Below are 10764 nucleotides of genomic sequence, written 5' to 3' on the forward strand. Positions count from 1 at the left end.
TTCTTCAAGGTACATCGATTTGCTTTTCTTATTTAATCTCACTTGAAAGCTATTGAAAGTCCATACAGGTAACAAATATAAGATGTGCCCCTGACATAAGTTGTCTCTGTGACACACAGACATGTAAAATTATGTGTCCAGTCCTTCATCTGTGTCCACCTCTGTCCTGCCCTGTCTCTCTCTATCATCTATAAACATCTATTTGTGTAAAACAGCTTTGATAGTCTATATAATGTACTAGAAATGTTTTTCAATCATGTTGCCCCTGCTTTGTGATATGAATCTTTGGGGACCAAGTGGTCTGCTCAGAAGACAATTGGGAATGTCCCTGACACCTTAGGAGACCATGTGAAGGTGGGCAGTAGATCTCAGTAAAGTCATCCAGAGAGGGAGATCTGCTGAGCAGAGCCAAGGTCAGGTCCACACTATCTCCTGTCCCCAAAGCACAGAGTCTGCCTTCCTGGGGGAACTTTGCTAAAATCCTGTATATTCTAAGAAAGCAACAGGGTAAGAATAATGAGCAATGGTTGTAATAACTGTGAGAGAGAAATGAGGTGATGATTTTAGTTACTGGTTTTTCTCTGCCAGCAACAGCATACACTGTATTCCATTATAACCCAGTGCTCAGCCATGTGAGAACAGAGTCTACATCTTGGTTTTGAGTGTATGACAGGCCCCCAGCCCAGCACTGAGCAAAGCAGACATGCCAATACTGCTGCATGAACACATTTGGGATCAGGATCTGACAGATTTGAGAATGTATTTGAAATTGAGACTCTCCTGGAGCTGTCCTGACAGGAGGACATCATAAATCAGCTGCCACCTCGCTTGCCAGACCCTGGACACTGGAGAGCCTTCCCACAGCACCCTTCAGACAGGTCCTGCCTGGTTCCAGGTATTCCCCAGATCAAATCTCTCCAACTGCTCTAATTTTTCATGCTTACTTTGGCCTCCTTGATTGTCCTACTGTGTGTTGTCCACTCTAGGGATCTGGGGACACCTCTGATACCCTTGGTGAACTAACACCAGATCTTATGGAGCTAATGCTTAAATACGGGATTTAATTGACAGGAAATAATTACATGGGCAAGTAAAGTTCTACATGACTCTCTCTTAATAATGCTGCTTTTCTTGAACAATGAATGATAAACCTGATGGCATAAAATAGGTATGTGCTTTCTTTGAAGTGAGCATGCTTGGTGAATGTCACACTTTCTCTGATGATGCTCTAAAAGACCTGATATACTGCAAGAGAACAGAAGTAAAGTATGTCATGTTATAATGCGGTATAGAATGGTATGATAATTCTAAAATCTGCTATTATTCACTTGTGCTAGAGTAATCAAAAAAAAACTGTGAATAGTGGTCTGTCAAACTTCTCATGCTTAGATGAAATTCAGAAGATGGTGTTCTAATCTTAACATGTATCTTGTACAAATATTGTTATGTTGCATTTCTTATTGCAAAAACGAGCTGCTTCCCTCAGGAAAATCAAGTTTATGGTCACATCTCAAAATACTAATAAATAGTTTTGTTTTCCCTCAAAGAAACCAAAAGTATCTTCTATGATGGCATGGGAAGTATACATCAAGTGCTTCTGCTACATTCCAAAGTCCAGAGACCCAAGGAAAATAATCTGCATGAGCTGAACTACCCTCTCTTGCATGGAATACAAACTTCACTTGAAAGAGTGAATGACACTGGAAGATTTATGTAACTTAGCGAAACAATGTATTACTTACAAAAAATCTTATAGTAGTATAAGTGATTCAATATGGAAAAAAGCTGTAGGACTGTAGTAAATAGTCAATGATATAGTTTCAGGCCCACTTTGAAAATAACCTTTAAGAAACTACCAGTTCTGTAGTTTTAGATTTGTATCAAAGATGAATTTACATAATTACCTGAAAAGCTTATTAAAAATACTACTCCTACATATATGTGGGCCATTTTATTTTCATAGATTTTAATCAAAATAATGGATTCAATGTAGAAGCAAGGTGAAAATCCAGTGGTCTTCTAATGAGACGGCAAGAAAGGGAATAGTAAAAATATAAAAACGTAAAAAGCTTCACTGTTTCCACTATCACGTTTGTTTTGGGAAATAACTTATTTTTCATATTAGATGCACGGGTTATTAATGTTATTCTAAACAAATTACTTAAAGAATTTAAACTTTATTATTTCTACCTTGGAAAATATTGATAGGACTCAGGCAAACAGTGTGACAAAGAGCTCTCGGTGCAGGAGGGGAGGGATTAGGGCAAAGTCCCATGTCCCCGGAGGCTCTCAGGGTCAAGGACGGTGTTTTGCGCGGGGGACGATCAGTGTCGGAGATTCCCAGTCTCCCAGAGTTTCATTTTTCTCTCACAACCTGTATCGAGCCCTCCTGCCTGGACACTCGTAACGCGGCCCCAGTTCTCACTCCCACTGGGTGTCCGGTTTCTAGCAGCCAATCAGTGTCCCCGCGGTTCCCAGTTACAAAGTCTCCACAGACCCGCCGGACTCAGCTTCTCCCCAGGCGTGGAGAATGCTGGTCATGGGAATGCGAACCCTCCTCCTGCTGCTCTCGGGGGTCCTGGTCCTGACCGCGACCCGGGCGGGTGAGTGCGGGGTCGGGAGGGAACGGCCTCTGCGGGGAGGTGCGAGGCGACCGTCCGGGAGTCGGGGGGGGCGGGGCGCAGGACCCCCGGGGAAGGAGCGACCCCGCCGTCTCCTCCCAGACCCGGCCCCTCCGCCCTGGTCTCGTCCTGTCCCTCCCCTGCTTCCCGCCCCTGCTTCCGGCCCCCATTTCTCTCCCCCAAGAAGTCCCAGTACTTCTCCGACCTTTTCGGTCTCACGTGCCCCTAGACCCTCCCCGCTCCCGGGCCCATGACCTCTGACCCGGGGACCCGCGCCGGGAGGAACGTCGGGCCGGGTCTCATCCCTCCCCGCCCCAGTCTCCCACTCGCTGAGCTATTTCTACACCGCCGTGTCCCGGCCCGGCCTCGGGCAGTCGCGTTTCTTTGCCGTCGGCTACGTGGACGACACGCAGTTCGCGCGGTTCGACAGCGACGCCCAAAATCCGAGAATGGAGCCGAGAGCGCCGTGGATGGACCCGGAATACTGGGAAGAGTTGACACGAGATGTCGAGGAACGTCAACAGGATTCCCGATTTTGCTTGAACAAACTGCGTGGCGACTACAACCAGAGTGAGGCCGGTGAGCGACGGGGGCCCGGGTCCAGGTCACCACCCCCATCCCCAGGGACTGGCTGGGGTCCGAATCTCTGGGTCCGAGGGTCACCCCGACATTGCAGGACACTCACCGACCCCCGACTCGGGAGGAGCCGGGGGAAGTGGGGGGCGGAGACTTGACCCGGTTTTATTTTCAGTTTAGGTTTAATCACCGCGAATGGTCGGGGCGGGTCAGGGTCTCATACCTACCAGTGGATGTTTGGCTGCGACGTGGGGCCAGACGGACGCCTCCTCCACGGGTTCCTGCAGTCTGCTTACGACGGCAGAGATTACATCACCCTGAACCGAGACCTGCGCTCCTGGACCGCGGGGGACGCGACCGCTAAGATCGAAAAGCTCAAGTGGCAAACCTCCGGTGGGGCAGAGCGCGAATGGAACTACGTGAAGGAAAAGTGTGTGAAGTGGCTCCGCAGACACCTGGAGAACGGGAAGTACAAGCTGCTGCGCGCAGGTATAAAGAGCACTGGCACTGGGCCTCCCTGATCTCTCAGGCTGGAGCCAGCTTTCCACTAGGAGAGGAAAATGAGGTCCTTCTGGGAACACCGCCCCAACTTCTTGTCTGGAGAGCGGGGAATCCCCCCAGGTTTTCATATTCTGTATAAGACAGTGACTACACCAGTGGCCCCACTTCTCTGAGGGACAGTTAAAGCATTCAGTGTTTTTGGAGAAGAAGCAGAAAAGCGTCCCTGAAATAACTGGTCAGCGGTGCCCTTTGACCCTGACTGCCATCTTGTGAACCATGACTCTCTCTCTCAAGGCCTGTTCTCACCCTGAAAACATCTTAGGAGGCCAGACTCCAGCTTTTCTGAGACATTCAGCCTCCACCCAAATCAGGACCATTACTCTGTTATTTCCCCCTTACATGGAGTCTTCTACCTTGGTACTCACCCTGACTCCGGAACTTTCTAAGGACTAGGAGTTTTTCCCAGACCCCAGAGTCCAGGCTGATGTCTGGTGTTTGTGCTGCTGCTTTTCAAACCCATTATCTCATCCATTCTCAGCATGGTCACGTGGTACTGCTTCAGTGGCCCATGGAGTGTGAATTTTCTGATTCTTCCCCTTCAGACCCTCCAAAGACACATGTGGCCCATCACCGCATCTCTGACCATGAGGTCACCCTGAGGTGCTGGGCCCTGGGCTTCTACCCTAAAGAGATCACACTGACCTGGCAGCGTGATGGGGAGGACCAGACCCAGGACATGGAGCTTGTGGAGACCAGGCCTTCAGGGGATGGAACCTTCCAGAAGTGGGCAGCGCTGGTGGTGCCTTCTGGAGAGGAGCAGAGATACACGTGCCATGTGCAGCACAAGGGGCTTCAGGAGCCCCTCACCCTGAAATGGGGTAAGGAAGGGGTAGGAATGGAACTTCCTCTCAGATAAAGCAGGAGCCCTTCTGGACACGTTCAGCCAGGTCAGGACTGAAGCCTGAAGTCTGGGCCCCTTCCCTTTCTTCCACAGAACCTCCTCAGCCTTCCATCCCCATCATGGGCGTCATTGTTGGCCTGGTTCTCCTCATGGTCACTGGAGCTGTGGTGACTGGAGGTGTGATTTGGAGGAAGAAGCACTCAGGTAGGAAAGGGAGGGAGGGATCTGAGTTTTCTTGTCTCACTGGGCAGGTTTCTGGCCCAGGTGGAAGTTCACCTGCCTCGTTACTGATGCTAAGACTGACCCTTTTGTAAAGTACACGTGAAAATGAAAGACAAATTTTTCATCTTCATAATTCCACTTGGAGGCGTGTTTCTCAGCATTTGAAGGTGAGGAGGGAATGTCCCTGCTGAGGACAGACCTCCAGGAAGGCAGGTGGTCCAGTCCCCCCACATCTCCTTCCTTCATGTTCCTGAGCCTATCCTGGATTTCTGGTCACAGTTCTGAAAAGTTCTTTGTTGTCCAGGACTAGGGAGTTCTTCTAAGATCTCATGACTCAGTCTTCTCCCTGGTCTCTCATGTGATACTTTCTTCTCACAGGTGAAAATCGAAGGGGCTACACCCAGCCTGCAAGTAAGTACAGAGGGGTTGTGATTCCTGAGATTCCTGTGAGGGTGCAGACAGGAGGCTGTGGGGGACTCACGCTCCTCAAAATGTCTTCTCTAGTTTCTTTCCTTTGGATTCTGACCACGTCCTGGTCTTGTTCTCCTCCAGACAGTGACAGTGCCCAGGGGTCTGATGTGTCTCTCACGGATCATAAAGGTGAGACCCTGGAGGGTCTCGATTGGGAGAGGAGTTGGGGCAGAGGGGACACACTGGGTGGTGGGGATCTTTAAGTGGGACATGTGAGCATGTGGGGGGCTGTGGAGAATGTCAGCCCTTACATGACTGACCTGAACTGGTTCCTGATTCTTTTCTCTCACAGTGTGAGACAGCTGCCTTGTGGGGACTGAGTGGTGCTTGGTCCCACTTTGTGACATCAGATCCCCAGACCCCTCTTTCTGCAGCTGCATCTGAATGTGTCTGTGCTCCTGTTAGCATAACGTGAGGAGGTGGGGAGACTGCCGACCTCTTCCAATCCATACTCCTGGATTTAAAAAGCGGTGCCTAATAATCACAGCAGGATGAATACACGAGCTGTCCGCCTGGGATCTTTCTGAAGAGAAAATATCATTATGTGTAGAGTGCAGACTGGTCGGTGTGGGAGGGAGGGGTGATGAGCTCTTGTGGGGAAAGTACAGGCAGCATTGATGTCAGTGTGAATGGATGATGTGCTGTAGCTGCAGCGAGAGAGCAAGTGGCCTGAGTTCACATTAATAAAAATAGAATACAGAGGCGTCTACACTGATCATTCCTTCATCTGATATTTGTTGTGTGCCAGATAGACAATGCTGTATTTTTGCATCCGTGAAACCTCAGTGAGTGAACAACAGACACACTGTGTTGACCTCGTGCAGTGTGTTCTGGTGAGAGGGGGCAGAGTGAGTTTAATAAGTGAGGGAAGTGTCTTCCTAGAGATTGGCAGGTACTCTGAGGAAGGTGACCGAGAGTATAACTGTGTGGGTACAGGGAATGTGGCTGTTTTTACTAGGGTGATCAGTGCAGGCCTTGTTGAGGAGATGATATTTGAGTAAAGATGTGAAGGACATGAAAGAATGTCCACAAGGATGTCTAGGGGAAGTTCTCTCCAGGCAGAGCAGCCTCCAGTGCAAATGCACAAGGGCAGGAGAGTGTCTGTGTTCAAGGAAGAGCCAGGAGGCAGATGTGGCTGGAGGAGCAAGGAATTGAGATGAGATCCAGTGTCTGGGCAGATCATGTGGGCCTCCAGCATATTAGAAGGTGTCTGATGTCTGTCAAAGATGTGGACTCATAAGATGGTTTGAATAGAAGATGACCTGGTGTGACTGCACTAGAAGCATCAGTCTCACTGCTGTGCAGAATCAGGAGGTTAAGGGTGAGCGATGCAGTGGAGGAGCCTGTAGGATTAGTGCGGTGTCAAGGGTGGGGATGCTGGTGCTCCCCTGGACCTTCGTTAAATGTAGACAGTCGGGAGTAGAGCCTGAGAATCTGCATTTGTAATAAGGTTGGTGGTGATGCTGCTGTCTTCAGATCACACTTTTAGTAGCAAGAATGTATGTAGACAAGGATTCCCACATGCTGTGTGTCAGCCTCACACACAGAGGTTGTTAAATAAGCAAACCCTTGGTCTTGTCCTAATACTCTGAGAAGGTGGTTCCAGGGAGAGGCTGAGCATTTTGCAAGAAGCCCCACAAGCAATTCTGATGATCAGCCAATTTGGGAACCCGTGAGGTATATGAAAGCGAGTGGCCAGAGAGGGGTCTTAAATCCACATTTAAAAGCATTTTTTTTCTTTAGAAAGAAAAGGGAATACCTATATTGTCAATTATGAGTTGTGATGTTGAGAAATAATATACCTCTGACTCTACCTGAAGACTTAGGTAGTGGTTCACAGTTCAGCGTAATGAAATCCTTGCTCTCGGAAACTCTTCTCCAGGTGAAGTTGTCCTCATTCTTGGAGCTAACAATGGGATCCAAATTAAGTTAGACATAAAGTACTATATATATATGGCTCCACGGGAACAGGATCCACAGTGTCCACTCCAGGCCAAGTCCCACAAAGGAACTTTCGCCCCTGCTGGGGCACAGTGTCACTGCTGACACAGTGAGCCCTTCTTGCTGGACGTGGACCCCACGCTGAGGACGGCCATCACTGAGGCTCCTGACGACTGGAGGTGGTGTGACTCCCACTCTCGACACCCTTGTCAGATACATCCTGCATAGTTCCAGCTTCTCCGTGTCACAACGTCCTGAGTAGAGTCTGACATGTGATCACCTGAGTGGTGGGACCTCAGCATCATGCTGTGTGCTCTGGCAAGAATATTTGGGAAAGTAGGTTTTCTTCTTTAATGGAGGAGGGTGGTCTCTGCCTCCTACCAAGACTCTTTGAGTGTGGAATTCTCCTAATCTGGAATTGCTCCTCATCAGGCGAGGGGGAGAGAGGGATGGAAAAGAATGTCAAGTTTCAATTGTTAGAGCAAAGATCTGGGACTGGAACTTGATCTGGTACATTGCAGGCACTCCGGTTTGGCTGTAAGAATAAGTGACTAATAAATGACATCCAGGGTAGAAATCTGCTTGGCTACTTGTTTGTTTTGTTTTGATTGGAGTGTAATTGATTTACAATGCTGTGTCACTTTCTGCTGTACAATACAGTGAATCAGCTATAAATATATTCAGTCTTTTTTAGATTCTTTCCCCATATACGCCATTAGAGAATGTTGGGTAGAGTTCCCTGTACTATGCAGTATCCACAGCACTATAAAGTGCTGCTCAGATGGTGGTGGAGGAAAATCCTAGGAGGATGGCTGTGCTCCACATGCAGAAGAATCCAGACCAGGTGGGAGCACATCAGAAAGGTCCAGGACAACATTTCCAAAAAAGGAAAAACTGATGGAATATGCAAAGTATCCACACTTCTTCAAAGAGTCATGCAAACAGAGCAATCACTAGAGCTGAATTCATGAGAGCTTCATAGAACATAATCAGCAAATACAAAGGCAGTTGTTAACTCAGGGAGAACAAGAGGCTGTGCAGAAAGTGAGAGGTAATAGAGTTTACACATGAGTGTGTCAGCTAAAATTGACACTTGCTGAGGGCATCTGCCATCTGCCTCTCCAGAGATTGAATCCTGGACTGCTACAGCTGTTGACCTTTGACACACCCTGAGGAAGTGCAGGGAGGAGAATGAGGCCCTTTGTGCTCCAGGGAAGCTAGTGGAATGGGTCTTTAGAGAGATATCTTCAAGAACTGATTTTGTGATCTCAGTTCTTGCATCTCATATCTGTTCCTATTGTTCAGTCGCTAAGTCACGTCTGACTATTTGGGACCTTATGGACTGCAGCATGCCAGGCTTCCCTGTCCTTCGCTATCTCCCGGAGTTTGCTCACTGTCATGTCCATTGGCTTGGTGATGCTATCTAATCATCTCATCCTCTGTCCCCACCTTCTCCTTTTGCCTTCAATCTTTCCCAGCATCAGGATCTTTTCCAGTGAGTCGGCTCTTCTCATCAGGTGGCCAAGGTTTCAGCTTTATCATCAGTCCTTTCCATGAGTATTCAGGGTTGATTTCCTTTAGGATTGACTGGTTTGATCTCCTTGCTGTCCAAGGGACTCTCAAGAGTCTTATCCAGAACCACAATTTGGAAGCATCAGTTCTTGGGCCCTCAGGTTTCTTCGTGGTCCAGTTCTCACATTTGTACATGACTACTGGAAAAACCGTAGCTATGACAATATGGATCTTTATTGCCAAAGTGATGTCTCTGCTTTGTAATACGCTGTCAAAGTTGGTCATAGTTCCCCTTCCGAAGAGCAAGCGTCTTTTAATTTCATGACTGCAGTCTCTCTGTAGTGATTTTGGAGCCCTAGAAAATAAAATCTGTCCCTGCTTCCACTTTTTCCCCTTCTATTTGCCTTGAAGTGATGGGACTGGATGCCATGATCTTAGTTTTTTAAATGTTGAGTTTAAAGCCAGCTTTTTCACTCTCCTCTTTCACACTCATCAAGAGGCTCTTTAGTTCTTCTTCACTTTCTGCCATTAAAGTGGTATCCTCTCCTTATCTGAGGTTGTTGATATTTCTCCTGGCCATCTTGATTCCGACTTGTGATTCATCCAGCCTGGCATTTCACCTGATGTATTCTGCATGTAAGTTAAATAAGCAAGGTGACAATGTACAGCCTTATTATACTCCTTGCCCAATTTTAAACCAGTCCATAGTTCTGTGTCTAGTTTTACCTGTTGCTTCTTGACCTGCATACAGGTTTTTAGGAGAGAAGTAAGGTGGTCTGGTATTCCCATCTCTTTAAGATTATTCCACAGTTTGTTGTGATCCACACAGTGAAAGGCTTTAGCATAGTCAGTGAAGCAGAAGTAGATGTATTTCTGGAATTCCCTTGCTTTCTCTGTGATCCAACAAATGCTGGCAATTTGATCTCTGGTTCCTCTGCCTTTTCTAAACCCAGCTTGTACATCTGGAAGTTCTCAGTTCACATACTGCTGATGCCTAGCTTGAAGAATTTTGAGCTGGAGAAGGCAATGGCACCCCACTCCAGTACTCTTGCCTGGAAAATCCCATGGATGGAGGAGCTGGTAGGCTACAGTCCAGGGGGTCGCAAAGAGTCGGACACGACTGAGCGACTTCACTTTTTCACGTACAATATGAAAATTATTAGGCCTGTGCAACAATTATAGATTTAAATAATGATCATAATATAAATATAAACTGTTCCCCTAATATTTTGCCTCCAAAATGCAATAGCTCATTTCCTCAACTGTTATCAGGTCAGATGCTTTGATTTTTTGTTTTTGTTTTTCCAAGTTATAGTTGTATACTGCTTGTTTGTGTTTGGAAGTGTGCATTATGCAATTCATTTTAGTATGCTATTTCCATGTTGTTTATTTTTCGTTCTTTTAATAAAATGTGTAAATTTCAAAAAAAAAAAAGAATTTTGAGCATAATTTTGCTAGCATGTGAAATGAATACAATTGTACAGTAGTTTAAACATTTTTTGGCATTGCCCTTCTTAGGGATTGGAATGAAAACTGACCTTTCCAGTCTTCTGATTCGCTTCACTTCCTCATATGTAGAAAAGCATTAAATCCTTTCATGGTGAGATCAGCTCCTTGTGACTAGCAGAAAACCTTTGGAAGATAAGCTTGATTGCACTGAACTCCCTCCACCAAAATCATATATACTGACCTTCTCTCCCTACCTTTTTCGAGCTGTTTCTCAGAGCTATCTGAGGTGCTGTCTCCCAGGCTGCAGTCCTCATTTTGCCCCAAATAAAACTTAACTCACAAGTCTTAAGTTGAGCATCTTTTTAGTTGACAAGTGTATTAGTTATGGAAAAGAAAAAGCTGAATGAACTAAGTATGATCAATATATAAATAAACTGGGAAACTGAAGGAATGGGAAGAGTGAAAGAAAGCAATGACTATTAACTATTGCATCAGCCACTGTGTGATGCGACAGACAGTGGCTATGACAGAAAAATCAAGCAATGTTTCTAATAAGGCATCGTGTTGAGA

The 10764-nt window shown here is 46.8% G+C and overlaps 1 protein-coding gene across 6 annotated transcripts; it reads left to right on the forward strand.

Moving 5' to 3' along the window:
• Nucleotides 1-2476: 2476 nt before the first annotated feature.
• On the forward strand, nucleotides 2477-7810 carry LOC145518362 (BOLA class I histocompatibility antigen, alpha chain BL3-7-like). 6 transcript variants are annotated; one of them, XM_081522664.1, is made up of 8 exons: nucleotides 2477-2603; nucleotides 2851-3200; nucleotides 3411-3686; nucleotides 4301-4576; nucleotides 4693-4803; nucleotides 5200-5232; nucleotides 5374-5421; nucleotides 5585-7810. In XM_081522664.1, the coding sequence occupies exons 2-8, from the start codon at nucleotides 3071-3073 to the stop codon at nucleotides 5587-5589; spliced, it is 879 nt and encodes a 292-aa protein (XP_081378790.1). In that variant the 5' UTR covers nucleotides 2477-2603; nucleotides 2851-3070; the 3' UTR covers nucleotides 5590-7810. The 6 variants fall into 6 exon arrangements, with proteins under 6 accessions (XP_081378790.1, XP_081378787.1, XP_081378789.1 ...); XM_081522661.1 differs by having other exon boundaries at nucleotides 2940-3200; nucleotides 3378-3686; XM_081522663.1 differs by having other exon boundaries at nucleotides 2940-3200.
• The last annotated feature ends 2954 nt before the right edge of the window (nucleotides 7811-10764 follow it).

This window comes from Giraffa tippelskirchi, chromosome 8 (genome assembly GCF_054371585.1).
Source record: "Giraffa tippelskirchi isolate mGirTip1 chromosome 8, T2T-mGirTip1v1.2.pri, whole genome shotgun sequence".
Classification (NCBI taxonomy): domain Eukaryota; kingdom Metazoa; phylum Chordata; class Mammalia; order Artiodactyla; family Giraffidae; genus Giraffa; species Giraffa tippelskirchi.